This window comes from Pseudochaenichthys georgianus, chromosome 17 (genome assembly GCF_902827115.2).
Source record: "Pseudochaenichthys georgianus chromosome 17, fPseGeo1.2, whole genome shotgun sequence".
NCBI lineage: Eukaryota > Metazoa > Chordata > Actinopteri > Perciformes > Channichthyidae > Pseudochaenichthys > Pseudochaenichthys georgianus.
In genome coordinates this window covers 41,179,739-41,200,160 of record NC_047519.1, presented here as the reverse complement: position 1 = coordinate 41,200,160, position 20,422 = coordinate 41,179,739, and the positions used below count along the sequence as shown (strand labels likewise).

Genomic DNA, 20,422 nt, shown 5'->3' with positions numbered 1-20,422 from the left:
AGACAGAGGAGCTGCGCATCTAAAAGCTGTCCTCCCTAAGACAGTCCTAGCAGTTGGTACATTTAATAAAACCACAGCATTCGATCTCAGGCAGTAGCCACTTACAATTCTCCGTGAGGTCAGGGAGCAGATATAAGATGGAAGTTTCCCTAACATGGCTTTGTATATGAAAATGTACCAGTGACTGAGCCTCCGTACAGTTAGTGAAAGCAAACCAGCCCTTGCATACAGGGTACAGTGATGGGTTAATGCTTTACAGTTTGTCACAAATCTCAGTGCGCTGTGATACGCAGCATCTAACTTGACCAGGCAATTGGCAGGTGCATTCGTATAGACCAGATCCCCATAGTCCAGCACAGGTAAAAAGGTCACAGAGCCTTTTCCAGGCCTCAAGCGAGAAACAGGACTTGTTTCTGAAAAAGTACCCTAGCCTAACCCTCAGCTTTTTAAGCAGGTTATTGACATGAAGTTTAAAAGAGAGACAATCATCAAGCCAGATACCAAGGTATTTATAACAGGTAACCACTTCAAGTTTTATTCCTTGCGTAGTTACAATATCTAAAGCAGTCACTGGAGTCTTTTTAGCTTTTGAAAATAGCATTACCTTGGTTTTCTCAACATTTAAAAGAAGCTTAAGTTCAGCGAGCTGAGTCTGAATAATGTTAAAAACAGTCTGTAATTTAACACCAGCCTCTTTAATGGAGGGACCTGCACAATACATCACAGTATCATCCGCATAGAAATGTAAAGTAGCTTCATCCACATTTTCACCTAAACTGTTGATGTAGATGGAGAATAAAAGTGGTCCTAAAACAGAACCTTGAGGAACACCATTAGCAACGTTTAACCACTCAGAAGACAGCCCATCAAAGTGAACACATTGGGACCTTTCAGAGAGGTAGTTCACAAACCACCCACTGCAAGGCTGGATATGCCAATACTGAGTAGCCTCTGCTTTAAGATGCAATGATTGACGGTGTCAAACGCTTTGGAAAGGTCAATAAACAGAGCTGCACAACTCTGCTTATTATCTGAAATAGTAGTAATGTCATTCACCACTTTCATTGTCGCAGTGATGGTGCTGTGTTGCTTTCTGAAGTCTGACTGATGTTTAGACAGGATGTCATTTATACATAAAAACTCCTTTACCTGTTCACTCACTAGGCGGTCAAGAACCTTCGCCAGAACTGACAATTTAGAGATTGGCCTATAGTTATTTAAAATAGTTGCCTCCCCTCCTTTTAGCAAAGGCAGGACATACGCTGACTTCCATACTTTTGGAATTGTGTTAGTGCTGAGGGAGAGGTTAAAAAGAGTAGTAAGAGGTGGAGCAATAAAATCTGCAGCTATCTTTAAAAAGAAAGGTTCTACGTTGTCCGGGCCAGCCGGTTTCTTAGGATCTAGCTTAGTTAAGACTTCACGAACAACATCAACAGTAAAAGGGGTAAAACTGAAAGGGTTTTCCAGACCACGTTGTTCAGAGTCACGGATTGGGGTGTTCACAGAAGCAGAGTTAGAAACAGAATCAAACAGAGAACCACAGGACACAAAATGCTCATTAAAGCAATTGAGCATGGTGGCCCTGTCTGATATAGAGCCAGATGCTGTGGTGAGGCACGGAGGTAGCTCATTACGGATATCGCCGGTGGATAACGATTTAATGGCTTTCCAAAATGTTCCAGGATTATTCCGATTATTTGTGGTAACTGACAAATAGTACTTTGATTTAGCACTTTTGACATTTGAAGTGAAGCTATTTCTTAGCTGCCTCAAATGCAGGCCTTCTGCCTCTGAGTCTGATTTCCTAGCCTTTGCCCAGGCCTTGTTTCTCTCATGCAGGAGACTAGACAGCTCAGCAGAAAACCAAGGATTGTCTCGTCCCTTTACTCTAAATGTACGCAGGGGTGCATGTCTATCAATGATCTAAAAATGAGGAACGCTTCACGAATTTGCGTGTCATCAGCAGGAGAGGACTCTTTAAAGTAGAGACACTACATACTGATATGCACCTGAACATCATCAGGAGAGGACTCTTTAAAGTAGAGACACTACATACTGATATACACCTGAACATCAGCAGGAGAGGACTCTTTAAAGTAGAGACACTACATACTGATATACACCTGAACATCAGCAGGAGAGGACTCTTTAAAGTAGAGACACTACATACTGATATACACCTGAACATCAGCAGGAGAGGACTCTTTAAAGTAGAGACACTACATACTGATATACACCTGAACATCAGCAGGAGCGGACTCTTTAAAGTAGAGACACTACATACTGATATACACCTGAACAGCAGCAGGAGAGGACTCTTTAAAGTAGAGACACTACATACTGATATACACCTGAACATCAGCAGGAGAGGACTCTTTAAAGTAGAGACACTACATACTGATATACACCTGAACATCAGCAGGAGAGGACTCTTTAAAGTAGAGACACTACATACTGATATACACCTGAACATCAGCAGGAGAGGACTCTTTAAAGTAGAGACACTGATATACACCTGAACATCAGCAGGAGAGGACTCTTTAAAGTAGAGACACTACATACTGATATACACCTGAACATCTGCAGGAGAGGACTCTTTAAAGTAGAGACACTACATACTGATATACACCTGAACATCAGCAGGAGAGGACTCTTTAAAGTAGAGACACTACATACTGATATACACCTGAACATCAGCAGGAGAGGACTCTTTAAAGTAGAGACACTACATACTAATATACTGTACACCTGAACATCAGCAGAGGAGTACTTACTAAATACTAAAATGAACCTGAAAATGAGCAGAATTCGGCCCCTTTAAGTTATCATGAAAACTTTGTCAGAATTTATCCATTGATTGATTTATTTTTTTATCTCAAAGACAAGTGAAAAGGCAAAACATTATTTACTAATCCAAATTATTATGTTCTATTTGTAATCCTCTTATTCAACCTGGTTCCCCTGCACCCAGTGTCATGTTTGTAATCTGGATCCAATGTTTAGTGGGTGTGAACAAAGTTTTCAAAGAACCTTGTAAATGTTTTATTCACATAGCTTATTGCCAGTGTTGGAAGAAGTACTCAGATCCTTTAATTAAATGAAAGTACAAGTACTATGGTTCTAAAATAATTAATTACAATTAAAGGACCTGAATTTAAAAAATGACTTAACCCTCCTATTGTCTTCGTTTCCCCCCTTACTTTGGTGTTCACGGTCAAATTTGACCGGTCCTGTTTTAACTGCTATTACATTAACACAAAAACCATTAATCACCACCAATTTTAATTTAACACCCTTTCAAACTGTACATATTGTATCAGACTACTGGTATACATGAAAAACTGCAGTAAATATACAAAGAATAGACACTGAACATGTACTGCGTGTGCCAGGTGTGATCCATGTGGGGGGATGGGCACATAAGGCAAGGCAAGTTTATTTATAGAGCACTTTTCAACGCAAGGCAATTCAAAGTGCTTTACAAAAAAAAAAAAATGAAAGACATTAAGCATTAAAAAAGAAAAGCTAATCAAATAAACATTAAGAAAAAAAATACATGGATAAAAGTTACAGTGCAGTCTAAAATATAAATAGTTCAATTAAACATTACAAGAGAAAGTACATGGATAAAAGTTACAGTGCAGTTTAAGATATGAATAGTTCAAATAAAAGCAGCGACAAAAAGAAAAGTCTTCAGCCTGGATTTAAAAGTCGTCAGAGTTGCAGCGGACCTGCAGGTTTCTGGGAGTTTGTTCCAGATATTTGGAAAATAATAACTGAACGCTGCTTTACCATGTTTAGTTCTGACTCTGGGGACAGAAAGCTGACCAGTCCCTGAAGACCTGAGAGATCTGGATTGTTCATAATTTAGCAAGAGGTCAGTAATGTATTTTGGGCCTAAACCATTCAGTGCTTTATAAACCAGCAGCAGTATTTAGAAATCTATTCTTTGACACACAGGAAGCCAGTGTGAAGACTTCAGAACAGGAGTGATGTGATCCACTTTCTTAGTGTTAGTGAGGACTCGAGCAGCGGCGTTCTGAATCAGCTGCAGCTTCCGAATAGATGTTTTAGTGAGACCTGTGAAGACACCATTGCAGTAGTCGAGTCTACTGAAGATAAAAGCATGGACAAGTTTTTCCAAATCCTGCTGTGACATTAGTCTTTTAATCCTAGATATATTCTTTAGGTGATAGCAGGCTGATTTAGTAACTGTTTTAATGTGACTGTTGAAACTCAGGTCAGAGTCCATGACTACACCTAGATTTCTGGCTTTATCTGTTGGTTTGAACATTGCACACTGAAGCTCAGCGCTAACTTTTAAACGTTCTGCCTTTGCTCCAAAAACCATTACCTCAGTTTTATCTTTGTTTAATTGGAGAAAGTTCTGACACATCCAGTCATTGATTTGTTCAATGCACTTACTCAGTGTTTTAACTGGAGCATAGTCTCCTGGTGAAATTGTTACGTAAATTTGTGTGTCATCTGCATTGCTATGGTAACTTATTTTGTTGTTCTTCATTATCTGAGCCAGTGGTAGCATGTAGATGTTAAAGAGAAGAGGCCCCAAGATGGAGCCTTGAGGAACCCCACATGTCATATTTGTCAACTCAGATGTGTATTTACCTATAGAAACAAAGTTGTTTCTGTCCTTTAAGTAGGATTCAAACCAATTTAGAACTGTTTCCGAAAGTCCCACCCAGTTTTCCAGTCGGTCGAGTAATATGCTGTGGTCAACAGTGTCAAACGCAGCACTGAGATCTAATAATACTAACACTGAAGTTCTGCCACTGTCTGTGTTTAAGTGGATGTCGTTAAAGACCTTTACAAGAGCAGTCCCAGTGCTGTGGTTTGGACGAAAGCCTGACTGGAACACATCGAAACAACCATTTAAATGCAAGAAATTACTCAACTGTTGAAAAACAACTTTTTCAATGATTTTACCTAGAAATGGGAGGTTTGATATGGGCCTGTAATTGTTCATTACTGAAGCATCTAGATTATTCTTTTTTAAGAGCGGTTTAATGACTGCAGTTTTCAGGGCCTGTGGAAAAATACCTGAGTGAAGAGATTTGTTTACTATATGAAGTAGTTCTGAGGCCATGCAACGAAAAACATCTTTGAAAAATCCTGTTGGAATAATATCAAGGCAGCAGGAGGAGGACTTCAGAAGTTGTATAATGTCCTCTAGGTTTTTATCATTAATCTGATGGAATTGTGTCATGATGTCTGAATTGATGTTAAGTGGACACAGAGACAACACATTTGCTGTTCCTGATGCAGAGGCACTGACTGCTTGTCTGATTTTCTGAATTTTGTCAGTGAAAAAGGAGGCAAAATCATTGCACGCCCTGGTGGATAGAAATTCAGAGGCTACTGACACTGGGGGGTTAGTTAGTCTGTTGACGGTAGCAAACAAGGCACGTGCGTTGTTTTTGTTTTTGGTAATGATGTCAGAGAAGAATGATTGTCGTGCGTTTTTCAATTCCAAATTATAAAGGCCAAGTCTCTCTTTATAAATTTCAAAGTGAACCTAGAGATTTGTTTTTCGCCACCTGCGTTCAGCTTTTCGACATTCTCTTTTTTCTGTTTTAACGGTCATGGCCTTTCTCCATGGAGATATTTTCTTCCCAGTCACTTCCTTTACCTTAATTGGAGCAATGGCATCTATAACATTTTTAATTTTTGAATTAAAATGATCTACCAGCTCATTTACTGAGATGTTAGCAGGGGCAAGTGTGGAAGAAAAATTCTGAGTAAACATTTCCCTAGTATTTTCAGTTAAACATCGCTTTGTGGTTACCTCTTTTTGAACACTTGTGTGAACAGAAATAGAGCTCTCAAAGAAAACACAGGAATGGTCAGACAGCGCAACATCAGTCACCACAACCTTAGAGATATTCAGACCCTTTGAGATAATTAAGTCCAGAGTGTGCCCCTTATTGTGCGTGGGCTCCGTCACATGCTGAGTCAGTCCATAGCTATCAAGAACACAAAACAGTTCTTTAGCCCCTCTGTCCTGGGGGTTGTCAACATGGATGTTAAAATCACCAACAATGACTAGACGGTCAAAGTCAATACACACTAGTGTTGTCACGATACCAACATTTTGGTTTCGATACCGATACCAAGTCAAGAATTGCGATTCCGATTCTTTTTCGATACTTTTCTTAAAAAAAGGGAAACACGGAATATCGGCTTTAAAATTAGGAATAACAGATGATTTTAGCAGTCGGAACAACTAAAGCAGCAGTGTTACTAAGAACAGAAACCCCAAAGAGTCACATCTAATATAAATATATATAAAAGCATTTATTTTAATTGTGTAGCAGTGAGTTTAACATTTTGGCAGCACTGTTGAGCATTTTGAAAATGTATTTTCATGCCTCTGTGCAAGGCTTAGTCTTTCTATCTTTATAGCAACTGGTGTAAAGTAACTAAGTTCATAAACTCAAGTACTACTTGGGTACAATTTTGAGATACTTGTACTTTATTTAAGTATTTCAATGTTTCTTTTACTACTGTGTACTTCTAATCCACTACAGTTCAGAGGTACATGGTGTACTTTTACTCCACTACATATATTAATCCCTTTAGTTACTTCACAGATGTGGATGAATGATGTGAAATATAATCAAGTGGTAAATCAGACTTTAGTTCCACCTGGAGTAAATCCACAAGATTCAAACTAGCTGCACCTTTACCAGCTTTGAGAACACTTTCATGAACAATCATTATAAAACACATCATATATATTATTCTGAAATGGACCAATCTGCACAATGACTACTTTTACTGTCGCTACTTTAATACTTTTACTTGAGGAACATTTTGAATGCAGTACTTTTACTGTAACAGAGTATTCTCGTTTTCTCACATGCTCTGGCAGCTAGCGCGTGGCCGCGTGCACGAGAGAGGGGAGGGACTTAGAACGTGCTTGAGAGGAGCGGGACTGCAGGCACGGCTGCAGTGCAGGGAGTGGAAGCAGAGCGCTGAACACACAGCGCTGAACACACACGGCTCTTATTAAAACGGCGCTTTTTCACGGGAGTACTTTTCCCCGTCATTCTTAAAGTACCGATACTAATGAAACGGAGGAATCGTACCGTTTTTAACGAAAGGGTATCGCGGTACCTTTCAAGTATCGGTACACCGTGCAACACTAATACACACTATAGACAGCAGTTCAGTAAGGTCATCAAAAAAGCTTGCACAGTATTTGGGTGGCCTATAGATATTTAGGAACAGAGCTCGAGAGGAGCATTTCAGCTGAAGGGCCACATATTCAAAAGAATCAAAGTTTCCATACGATGTCTTCCTGCATTGAAGGGAATCATTGAACAGAATAGCAACTCCACCCCCTTTCTTATGCATTCTTTCCTGACTCATAAAACTAAAGTTGGGAGGGGTTGATTCGATAAGAACAGCTGCACTGTTATTTTGTTCAATCCAAGTTTCTGTTAAAAACATAAAATCGAGATTGTGCTCAGTGATAAAATCATTGATTAAAAATGTTTTTCCTGCCAAAGACCTGACATTTAATAAAGATAGTTTAAGTTCGTTAAACACACTATCAGTCATGTTTTTTGTAACAAGCTGTGGCTGACATGGAATCACTGCTAAATTAGATAAACTCACACAAACGTTTGAGCGCTTCCTGTATCTAAGATGATTTACCGCTCTTAATCTATTACCTATCAACACAGATATCGGCAAAGCTACTGGCAGGCAGGGCCCCGGCATGTCCTGGAAAGAGTTGAGAGTGCCATACGCCCTTGAGCCTGGACCCAGCAGATATCAGTTTGCAGATTGTTTTGGTTTGGATGATTGTGGTAGGCATGGTGATGAAGCCGGGAGAGATGGTGCGCGTCTCTGCTTTGGTGATTTTGGTGGCCGTCGTTGAGGAGCGGGGGTAAAGGACATGCTGCCAGCCCTGCGTATCGCCTTAGTCTGGTCTTTGAAATCCAGGAAGGAATCGGTGCCAGCCCTCTGTATCTCCTTCTTGTGTTCCACGATCTTCAGGAGGGTGGGCGAGGGCGAAAGGGTGAACGGAGTATCCTCAAAGGCGTTGACAGGGGGGGGGGTGACGGGCGGTGGGGACTCCTCCGTGTGTCTCATATGTCTCCCATAATCAGAACATTCCTCAGGCGGGTGCAGTGATAATTCTTCAGGGTTTTCTGAGCGATGTGTTGTGTCTATCTCCTGTTTTGATTCCTCTTGCCGCTTGTCCTTGGCAGGGGGAACAGATTGATGACGCAGGCAGTTGAATATGTTAGAGATAAACAATTTCACTCCTGACTTGTACAGGCAAACTCCATTTGCCTTGAAAAGATGTCTGCGATCCCAGAAAAAGTTAAAATTGTCAATAAAATGAACAGAATGGTCAGTACAGACAGTTGAAAGCCAGGTGTTCAGTGCAAACAATCTGCTGAATCTCTCCACTCCTCTTCTGACTGGCGGTAGAGGGCCACTGATGAACACCTCTGCATTTAGAGAGCTGGCAGTTTCCAACACACATTTAAAGTCTTTTTTCAGCACTTCTGACTGTTGTTTCTCAACATCATTTGTTCCAATGTGCAGAACCACATTCTTCACAGTCGGATGTTCAGCCCCAATATGCAGGATCTTCTCAGCCAAGTCAGAGACCACATCCTTGGGAAAACAGAGTACTTTGGTGTTGTTCTTATTACACAGACCTTTTACATCTCTTACAGCAGAGTCACCCACAATCAGAGTTTCAGGCCCAGTCGTTCGCTTTCCCTCTAGCCTTTTACTTTTGGAGTAGCTATTGGTCCTTACCCTGCTGTGTGAAGAGGACGGGTTATCCAGGTCATCAGAAAGAGATCTCCGGCTCTCCTTCAGCGGAGCGTATCTGTTCTGGATTGGCACACTTGGTGGTTTAGGAGGATTTTTTGTAATTCTCCCTTTAGCAGCTGTCCACGGCTGTATAGGGGTTGAAGAGGCGCTCCTCTTGGGTGGTAACAATGCAGGCCAGCCGGTCGCATCACACATTTCAGAGTGTTGGGCTCTGCCCGTTATCCTTCCTCCCAAATCCCATGAAAATGATTTACTCTTAGGCTTTGCACCCAGAGAGTTCCAGGGAGGACCACCACTTGTAGATGTATTACCCGGTACACAGCCCTCCTGTTCCTTGGAATCCTTGTAGCTGCTAACTAGCTGTGCGTTAGCATACCCTTTTCCATTATTTTGCAACACTGGTAAAGTGGTGTCATTCCCACAACATAGTCCATTCACTTCCACGTTAACTTCCAGCCGTTGCATTTTCATTTCCAGCACGGCCATCTTCTGTAGAAGTTTGTGGAAGTCATCTGTAGAGAACGGAGGCATTTTTCTACCAACTAGCTTAAGCTAAATAGCATGCAGTAGCCTACCAGGCTTTAGCTGTTGCTAGGCCACGCTACTGTAAGACTGGGGTCGCCGTAAAAATGTTGAAATATGGCTGAAAACCTCCGTCTATTTACGAAGATGAACTGTCCCAGTGATAGGTTAATGTCCAGGAGCCGCTGCTCGAAGTATTCAGAGAATAAGAATAGGAAAATCAGCATAAAAAGTAAGCAGAGGCAAGAGCAAGCAGAAAAGCGTCTGCACTGTAAGAAAGATAAGCAGAGGGGGGAAACATATTTAGTGTGTGTGTGTTTTATCTGATCCGGATGGTTACTAATTCCTTTTCTTTATGGCGGTAATTTTTTACCGGGAACACCATGGGTGTTACAAAGTTGACTAAATCATCCAAAATGCAATGAAAGTGGTGATCTGCAATTGTATATGTTCAAATGTCTACTGTGAAGTATATCATAAAGCCTTAATGCAATCGAATGTAAAACAAAAAAGTTATGATTGATGAAAGTAGTAAAATGAAAGGACAACTTGAAAGGATATGGCGTTCCACTAAACTTGAAGAATCTCGTTTAATTTGGCATATTACTCTCAATGAATATAAGAAAGCACTGCGTAAAGCGAGAGCAGCCTACTACTCTTCATTCATAGATGAGAATAAGAATAATGCAAGATTTCTTTTCAGCACTGTAGCCAGGCTGACCGAGAGCTACAGCTCCATTGAGCCTTCTATTCCCATAGCACTCAGTAGTAATGATTTTATGTGCTTTTTTAACGATAAAATTGTTACTCTTAGAAACAAAATTAATGACCTCTTGCCTTTGACCAGTTATCAACAGCTCCCGGAAACGTAAGTTCTAATATTACACTGGATAGTAAACTAGAATGCTTTTCAGCCATAAACCTTGAACAATTAAATTCAATGATTCTCTCTTCTAAACCATCAACGTGCATGTTAGACCCAATTCCAACTAAGCTGTTGAAGGAAGTTTTTCCATTAATTAGCACTTCTTTATTAAATATTATGAATATGTCTTTATTATCAGGCTATGTTCCACAATCATTCAAAGTAGCAGTGATAAAACCGCTTCTTAAAAAGCACAACCTCGATCCAGAGGTTTTAGCCAACTATAGACCTATTTCTAATATTCCGTTCCTCTCAAAAATTCTTGAGAAAGCGGTCGCAAAACAGTTGTGTGATTACTTAAAAAACAATGATTTATTTGAAGATTTTTAGTCTGGCTTTAGAACACATCATAGCACAGAGACAGCTCTGGTTAAAGTCACAAATGACATTCTAATAGCCTCAGACAAGGGACTTGTCTCTATTCTTGTTTTGCTCGATCTCAGTGCTGCATTTGATACTATCAACCATGACATCCTATTGCAAAGACTAGAGCACTTAGTTGGCATACAGGGAACTGCTTTAGGCTGGTTTAGGTCCTATCTATCTGAACGCTCTCAGTTTGTTCGTGTCAACGATGAATCTTCCACGCAAACCAAAGTTAGCCATGGAGTGCCACAGGGCTCAGTGCTCGGACCTATTTTGTTCACATTATATATGCTTCCGTTAGGCAATATTATAAGGAATCATTCTGTAAACTTTCATTGTTATGCGGATGATACTCAACTATATTTATCAATCAAACCTGATGAAATTAATCATCTAAATACAATTCAAGACTGCCTTAAGGACTTAAACACGTGGATGACCTTAAACTTTTTGATGTTAAACACAACCAAAACTGAAGTTATTGTACTTGGCCCGAAGAATCTACGAAACAAATTATCTAAAGATATACTAACTATGGATGGCATTAATTTGGCCTCCAGTGAGACTATAAGGAATCTTGGTGTTATATTTGATCAGGATTTATCCTTTAACGCCCACATAAAATCAATTTCAAGGACCGCCTACTTCCATCTACGTAACATTGCAAAAATCAGGCATATCTTGCCTCAAAACGATGCAGAGAAACTAGTCCATGCATTTGTTACTTCTAGGCTGGATTATTGTAACTCTTTATTATCAGGGAGTACCAAGAAGTCAATCAAGTCGCTTCAGCTGATTCAAAATGCTGCGGCTCGTGTACTAACCAGAGTTAGGAAAAGGGACCACATTACTCCTATTCTGGCTGCCTTACACTGGCTCCCTATAGAACACAGGATAGAATTTAAAATTCTTCTTCTCGCCTACAAAGCCCTTAATGGGCAGGCGCCATCTTACCTTAAATAACTCATTATACCCTACTGTCCTACTAGGGCATTGCATTCCAAGAATGCAGGGTTGCTGGTTGTTCCTAGAGTCTCTAAAAGTACAGTGGGAGCCAGAGCCTTTTCTTATCAAGCTCCACATTTGTGGAATCAGCTTCCAGTTTGTGTTCGGGCGGCAGACACCCTATCCGTTTTTAAGAGTGCGCTTAAGACCTTCCTTTTTGATAAAGCTTATAGTTAGGGCTGATTAGATTCAGCCCCTAGTTTTGCTGATATAGGCTTAGTTTGTCGGGGGACATCTTACTTCTTCCTTCTCTCTGTCTGTACCTGTGTACTCTCATGTTCCCATTAACCCAGCTTCCCCAAATGTCTTTCTTTTTGGTGTCTATATACGCTGGGATCCGGAGTCATGGATGATCCTGCGGTCCTGTGTCCTGGAGCGTGAGCCCTGGATCTTGAGTCGTGGCTGTGGTCCTGGATCATCGGTCCTGGATGGATATCCTCGTGGATTAATCTTCCTATTATACACACATGCATTCCCAAACATTTGGACTACCTATGTTGCAAATATATTATCTTTCAATTTACACACGGCATCTATTGCAGGTCTGTCCGTCCTGGGAGAGGGATCCCTCCTCTGTGGCTCTCTCTGAGGTTTCTCCCATGTTCCCTTTAAACTGGGTTTTCTCTGGAAGTTTTTCCTTGTACGATGTGAGGGTCTGAGGACAGAGGGTCTGAGGACAGAGGGTCTAAGGACAGAGGGTCTAAGGACAGAGGGTCTAAGGACAGAGGGTGTCGTATTGTCATACTGATATTCTATACACACTGTGAAGACCACTGAGACAAATGTAACATTTGTGATATTGGGCTATATAAATAAACATTGATTGATTGATTGATAAATCGGTCGGATTTCACCCGAACACAACAGGAGGGTTAAGGGAAAGTACAAAGTATTAGCATCAAAATACCCTGATAGTTTAAGTAAAAATACTCATTCTGCATAATGGTAGTACAAAAGTACCATCAGGTATATCACTCGATATGCAGAATGGATCTTTTCAAAGTATTTTATTATCATTTATTTATTTTTCGAAGGATAGCCCGTTGCGATGTAGCATCTCATTCTCAAGGGTGTCCTAAAACATAAATATACAAATTATAAAACACATACAGACAGTTGCATAACATTATATATACTACAGTACATATATACAAATACAGACACGATAGTTATTATATTATCCAGTTGTTTATACATGTCAAAACATTTAGTCTTTGGTCAAGTTGGACAACATTTGCATACTGTGTGGATTAGTGGTAAAGTATTTCCTGATACCCTATCATCATGTCATGTGTTTATGCACAAAGTAAATTAAATGTACAGGAGGAAAAATAGTACATATCTGCTTCTGAAATGTAGTGGACTGTAAGTATAAAGTAGCATTAAATGGAAATACTGAAAGTATAAATATGTCGATAAATTACCGAGCTACAATACTTGAGTAAATGTACTTTCCAACTCTGCTTATATCAAAACAGCCTGACTGGAAAGATAAGATACAACGGTATATATTTAGAAAATAAATCGCTCATTAAGTCAGCCTTCAAAGCACCTTGTGTTTTCACAGTTGGGTCAGCCTGACACTGAACTCTCACTCGCACTGTCTCTTTAACAACGCTCCCCCGTATGAACTGCGTCATACTTCCTGGTCCCCTCCCCCGTAGAGCTGCAGCTGGAGGATGGGTGTAACGAGTGATGCACTGCACACACACATGCTATTCAGATCACACTCACACTCGTTTCAGCTCTCAGGAGGTGAAACTCAGACACTCGCTATCACTGAGCGGTGAGATGGCGCAGAAAGGAGTTCAGCTGGACCGGGAAACCTTCTCTTGTTCCATCTGTCTCGATCTACTGAAGGATCCGGTGACTACTGCCTGTGGACACAACTACTGCATGGACTGTATTAAAACCCACTGGGATGGAGAGGATGAGAAGGAAGTCTACAGCTGCCCTCAGTGTAGAAATAGCTTCTCACCGAGGCCTGTCCTGCTGAAGAACATCATGCTAGCAGATTTAGAGGAGGAGCTGAAGAAGACTGGACTCCAAGCGGCTCCTGCAGATCTCTGCTATGCTGGAGCTGAATACGTGGCCTGTGATATCTGCACTGGGAGGAAACGGAAAGCCTGTAAGTCCTGTCTGCAGTGTTTGGCCTCTTATTGTGAGAAACACCTCCAGCCTCATTATGACGCAGCTACTTTTAAGAAACACAAGCTGGTGAAGCCCTCCAAGAACCTCCAGGAGAACATCTGCTCTCGTCACGGCGAGGTGATGAAGCTGTTCTGCCGCACTGATCAGCAGAGTATCTGTTGTCTCTGCTCTGTGGAAGAACACAAAGGCCACGACACGGTGTCGGCTGCAGCAGAGAGGAGGCAGAGAGAGCTGGAGGGGAGTCGACTAAACATCCAGCAGAGGATCCAGGACAGAGAGAAGGAGGTGAAGCGGCTTCAGCAGGAGGTGCAGGCCGTCAATGGCTCTGCTGACAAAGCGGTGGAGGACAGTGAGGAGACGGTCACTGAGCTGATCCGTCTCGTGCAGAAGAGAAGCTCTGATGTGAAGCGGCAGCTCAGATCCCAGCAGGAGAGAGAAGTGAGTGGAGTCAGAGAGCTCCAGGAGAAGCAGGAGCAGGAGATCTCTGAGCTGAAGAGGAGAGACGCTGAGCTGGAGCTGCTGTCTCACACAGAGGACCACAACCCGTTTCTGCTCAGCTACCCCTCCTCCTCACTGCCAGCCCCCCTCAGTGAAGCTACACACTCCTCCAGCATCAACATCCGTCCTCTGGACTACTTTGAGGACGTGACGGCGGCCCTGTCAGCAGTCAGAGACAAACTACAGGACGTCCTGAGAGAGGAGTGGACAAACGTCTCACCGACTGAAGTGGATGTTTTACGGCCAGCAGCAGAGCCCACCACCAGAGCTGGGTTCGTAAGATACTCACAGGAAGTCACTCTGGATCCAAACACAGCATATGATTGGCTGGTATTATCGGAGGGGGGCAGAAAAGCAACACTCGTGGGACAACAGTGTTATTCCAGTCACCCAGACAGGTTCACTGAATGGCCGCAGGTCCTGAGCAGAGAGAGTCTGACTGGACGGTGTTACTGGGAGGTGGAGCGAGGAGGGGGGAGAGTTTGTGTAGCAGTCTCATACAAGAATATCATCAGAGAAGGGGACGGGTGTAGATTTGGATTCAATGACAAATCCTGGGCGTTAGATTGTAAACAAAACGGATATTCATTTTGTTACAACAATATCGAAACTACCGTCTCGGGTCCTTGGTCCTCCAGAGTAGGCGTGTACCTGGATCACAGAGCAGGTGTTCTGTCCTTCTACAGCGTCGTCTCTGACACCATGACTCTCCTCCACAGGGTCCAGACCACGTTCACTCGGCCGCTGCATGCTGGAGTTTGGGTTTGTGATAAAAGAGACACAGCTGAGTTCTGTAAACTGAAATAGCCTGAAGACATTTGAGGAACTCTTGTACTTCTTAAACTCATTGCGTCCATCATTGTTGCTGAGAGCTGAGTGTTCATGTCTTCACAGAGATCAGCTGTCAATCAAACAGTATGGGATGTGCTTTAACGTCTTCTCGTGAGTAAATGTCAACTTTGCTCTAAATATTTGTTGAATATCGATATTGATGTATTTGTATGTTGTTGTTTCTCTTGTAAAGCACGAGGCAGAGAAAGCGCCAGAGCTTCTTTCATTGAAGATATTGTATTAGAAATGTCTTTTGTTTTTGCTGTTAATGTTTTTTGTCTCAATGTGTTGAATGCATAAAGGACATTTTGAAGACGGAAATAACACACATTAAAAGAAAAGCCAGCAGGTTGAGTTTGTAATAAATGGTGTTTCTGTTTTCAAGACGTGAGATGAGTGCCACCTTTACGTGTCTGTAAAAAAATAAAATGTTGGGGTTTTTCTTGTTAATAAAAGAGCTAACAGGAAAAAATCTCTGTTTTTTTATTTGAAACAAGATATTTGCATTTTTTATTTATTTTTAGGATCAAGAAAATAATTATAAATGAATGTGTAGTGTCTCTACTTTAAAGAGTCCTCTCCTGCTGATGTTCAGGTGTATATCAGTATGTAGTGTCTCTACTTTAAAGAGTCCTCTCCAGCTGATGTTCAGGTGTATATCAGTATGTAGTGTCTCTACTTTAAAGAGTCCTCTCCAGCTGATGTTCAGGTGTATATCAGTATGTAGTGTCTCTACTTTAAAGAGTCCTCTCCTGCTGATGTTCAGGTGTATATCAGTATGTAGTATCCTCTACTTTAAAGAGTCCTCTCCTGCTGATGTTCAGGTGTATATCAGTATGTAGTGTCTCTACTTTAAAGAGTCCTCTCCTGCTGATGTTCAGGTGTATATCAGTATGTAGTGTCTCTACTTTAAAGAGTCCTCTCCTGCTGATATTCAGGTGTATATCAGTATGTAGTGTCTCTACTTTAAAGAGTCCTCTCCTGCTGATGTTCAGGTGTATATCAGTATGTAGTGTCTCTACTTTAAAGAGTCCTCTCCATGCTGATGTTCAGGTGTATATCAGTATGTAGTGTCTCTACTTTAAAGAGTCCTCTCCTGCTGATGTTCAGGTGTATATCAGTATGTAGTGTCTCTACTTTAAAGAGTCCTCTCCTGCTGATGTTCAGGTGTATATCAGTATGTAGTGTCTCTACTTTAAAGAGTCCTCTCCTGCTGATATTCAGGTGTATATCAGTATGTAGTGTCTCTACTTTAAAGAGTCCTCTCCTGCTGATGTTCAGGTGTATATCAGTATGTAGTGTCTCTACTTTAAAGAGTCCTCTCCTGCTGATATTCAGGTGTATATCAGTATGTAGTGTCTCTACTTTAAAGAGTCCTCTCCTGCTGATATTCAGGTGTATATCAGTATGTAGTGTCCTCTACTTTAAAGAGTCCTCTCCTGCTGATATTCAGGTGTATATCAGTATGTAGTGTCTCTACTTTAAAGAGTCCTCTCCTGCTGATGTTCAGGTGTATATCAGTATGTAGTGTCTCTACTTTAAAGAGTCCTCTCCTGCTGATGTTCAGGTGTATATCAGTATGTAGTGTCTCTACTTTAAAGAGTCCTCTCCTGCTGATGTTCAGGTGTATATCAGTATGTAGTGTCTCTACTTTAAAGAGTCCTCTCCTGCTGATGTTCAGGTGTATATCAGTATGTAGTGTCTCTACTTTAAAGAGTCCTCTCCTGCTGATGTTCAGGTGTATATCAGTATGTAGTGTCTCTACTTTAAAGAGTCCTCTCCTGCTGATGTTCAGGTGTATATCAGTATGTAGTGTCCTCTACTTTAAAGAGTCCTCTCCTGCTGATGTTCAGGTGTATATCAGTATGTAGTGTCTCTACTTTAAAGAGTCCTCTCCTGCTGATGTTCAGGTGTATATCAGTATGTAGTGTCTCTACTTTAAAGAGTCCTCTCCTGCTGATAGTTCAGGTGTATATCAGTATGTAGTGTCTCTACTTTAAAGAGTCCTCTCCTGCTGATATTCAGGTGTATATCAGTATGTAGTGTCTCTACTTTAAAGAGTCCTCTCCTGCTGATGTTCAGGTGTATATCAGTATGTAGTGTCTCTACTTTAAAGAGTCCTCTCCTGCTGATATTCAGGTGTATATCAGTATGTAGTGTCTCTACTTTAAAGAGTCCTCTCCTGCTGATATTCAGGTGTATATCAGTATGTAGTGTCTCTACTTTAAAGAGTCCTCTCCTGCTGATGTTCAGGTGTATATCAGTATGTAGTGTCTCTACTTTAAAGAGTCCTCTCCTGCTGATGTTCAGGTGTATATCAGTATGTAGTGTCTCTACTTTAAAGAGTCCTCTCCTGCTGATGTTCAGGTGTATATCAGTATGTAGTGTCTCTACTTTAAAGAGTCCTCTCCTGCTGATGTTCAGGTGTATATCAGTATGTAGTGTCTCTACTTTAAAGAGTCCTCTCCTGCTGATGTTCAGGTGTATATCAGTATGTAGTGTCTCTACTTTAAAGAGTCCTCTCCAGCTGATGTTCAGGTGTATATCAGTATGTAGTGTCTCTACTTTAAAGAGTCCTCTCCTGCTGATGTTCAGGTGTATATCAGTATGTAGTGTCTCTACTTTAAAGAGTCCTCTCCTGCTGATGTTCAGGTGTATATCAGTATGTAGTGTCTCTACTTTAAAGAGTCCTCTCCTGCTGATGTTCAGGTGTATATCAGTATGTAGTGTCTCTACTTTAAAGAGTCCTCTCCTGCTGATGTTCAGGTGTATATCAGTATGTAGTGTCTCTACTTTAAAGAGTCCTCTCCTGCTGATGTTCAGGTGTATATCAGTATGTAGTGTCTCTACTTTAAAGAGTCCTCTCCTGCTGATATTCAGGTGTATATCAGTATGTAGTGTCTCTACTTTAAAGAGTCCTCTCCTGCTGATGTTCAGGTGTATATCAGTATGTAGTGTCTCTACTTTAAAGAGTCCTCTCCTGCTGATGTTCAGGTGTATATCAGTATGTAGTGTCTCTACTTTAAAGAGTCCTCTCCTGCTGATGTTCAGGTGTATATCAGTATGTAGTGTCTCTACTTTAAAGAGTCCTCTCCTGCTGATGTTCAGGTGTATATCAGTATGTAGTGTCTCTACTTTAAAGAGTCCTCTCCTGCTGATGTTCAGGTGTATATCAGTATGTAGTGTCTCTACTTTAAAGAGTCCTCTCCTGCTGATGTTCAGGTGTATATCAGTATGTAGTGTCTCTACTTTAAAGAGTCCTCTCCTGCTGATGTTCAGGTGTATATCAGTATGTAGTGTCTCTACTTTAAAGAGTCCTCTCCTGCTGATATTCAGGTGTATATCAGTATGTAGTGTCCTCTACTTTAAAGAGTCCTCTCCTGCTGATGTTCAGGTGTATATCAGTATGTAGTGTCTCTACTTTAAAGAGTCCTCTCCTGCTGATATTCAGGTGTATATCAGTATGTAGTGTCTCTACTTTAAAGAGTCCTCTCCTGCTGATATTCAGGTGTATATCAGTATGTAGTGCCTCTACTTTAAAGAGTCCTCTCCTGCTGATGTTCAGGTGTATATCAGTATGTAGTGTCTCTACTTTAAAGAGTCCTCTCCTGCTGATGTTCAGGTGTATATCAGTATGTAGTGTCTCTACTTTAAAGAGTCCTCTCCTGCTGATATTCAGGTGTATATCAGTATGTAGTGTCTCTACTTTAAAGAGTCCTCTCCTGCTGATGTTCAGGTGTATATCAGTATGTAGTGTCTCTACTTTAAAGAGTCCTCTCCTGCTGATGTTCAGGTGTATATCAGTATGTAGTGTCTCTACTTTAAAGAGTCCTCTCCTGCTGATGTTCAGGTGTATATCAGTATGTAGTGTCTCTACTTTAAAGAGTCCTCTCCTGCTGATGTTCAGGTGTATATCAGTATGTAGTGTCTCTACTTTAAAGAGTCCTCTCCTGCTGATGTTCAGGTGTATATCAGTATGTAGTGTCTCTACTTTAAAGAGTCCTCTCCTGCTGATATTCAGGTGTATATCAGTATGTAGTGCCTCTACTTTAAAGAGTCCTCTCCTGCTGATGTTCAGGTGTATATCAGTATGTAGTGTCTCTACTTTAAAGAGTCCTCTCCTGCTGATATTCAGGTGTATATCAGTATGTAGTGTCTCTACTTTAAAGAGTCCTCTCCTGCTGATATTCAGGTGTATATCAGTATGTAGTGCCTCTACTTTAAAGAGTCCTCTCCTGCTGATGTTCAGGTGTATATCAGTATGTAGTGTCTCTACTTTAAAGAGTCCTCTCCTGCTGATGTTTAGGTGTATATCAGTATGTAGTGTCTCTACTTTAAAGAGTCCTCTCCTGCTGATGTTCAGGTGTATATCAGTATGTAGTGTCTCTACTTTAAAGAGTCCTCTCCTGCTGATGTTCAGGTGTATATCAGTATGTAGTGTCTCTACTTTAAAGAGTCCTCTCCTGCTGATGTTCAGGTGTATATCAGTATGTAGTGTCTCTACTTTAAAGAGTCCTCTCCTGCTGATATTCAGGTGTATATCAGTATGTAGTGTCTCTACTTTAAAGAGTCCTCTCCTGCTGATATTCAGGTGTATATCAGTATGTAGTGCCTCTACTTTAAAGAGTCCTCTCCTGCTGATGTTCAGGTGTATATCAGTATGTAGTGTCTCTACTTTAAAGAGTCCTCTCCTGCTGATATTCAGGTGTATATCAGTATGTAGTGTCTCTACTTTAAAGAGTCCTCTCCTGCTGATATTCAGGTGTATATCAGTATGTAGTGCCTCTACTTTAAAGAGTCCTCTCCTGCTGATGTTCAGGTGCATATCAGTATGTAGTGTCTCTACTTTAAAGAGTCCTCTCCTGCTGATGTTTAGGTGTATATCAGTATGTAGTGTCTCTACTTTAAAGAGTCCTCTCCTGCTGATGTTCAGGTGTATATCAGTATGTAGTGTCTCTACTTTAAAGAGTCCTCTCCTGCTGATGTTCAGGTGTATATCAGTATGTAGTGTCTCTACTTTAAAGAGTCCTCTCCAGCTGATGTTCAGGTGTATATCAGTATGTAGTGTCTCTACTTTAAAGAGTCCTCTCCAGCTGATGTTCAGGTGTATATCAGTATGTAGTGTCTCTACTTTAAAGAGTCCTCTCCTGCTGATGTTCAGGTGTATATCAGTATGTAGTATCTCTACTTTAAAGAGTCCTCTCCTGCTGATGTTCAGGTGTATATCAGTATGTAGTGTCTCTACTTTAAAGAGTCCTCTCCTGCTGAAGTTCAGGTGTATATCAGTATGTAGTGTCTCTACTTTAA

The 20,422-nt window shown here is 41.1% G+C and overlaps 1 protein-coding gene across 1 annotated transcript; it reads left to right on the top strand.

The window, feature by feature from the left end:
• The first annotated feature begins 13,199 nt into the window (after positions 1-13,199).
• Positions 13,200-15,463, top strand: LOC117462879 (tripartite motif-containing protein 16-like). The gene has a single exon (XM_034105236.2). It carries the CDS (start codon positions 13,331-13,333, stop codon positions 15,089-15,091), a length of 1,761 nt encoding a protein of 586 aa, XP_033961127.1. The 5' UTR covers positions 13,200-13,330; the 3' UTR covers positions 15,092-15,463.
• The last annotated feature ends 4,959 nt before the right edge of the window (positions 15,464-20,422 follow it).

What these genes read in the sequence shown, in the direction of transcription:
- LOC117462879 (XM_034105236.2), top strand. Translation starts at nt 13,331, where the DNA reads ATGCACTGCACACACACATGCTATTCAGATCACACTCACACTCGTTTC.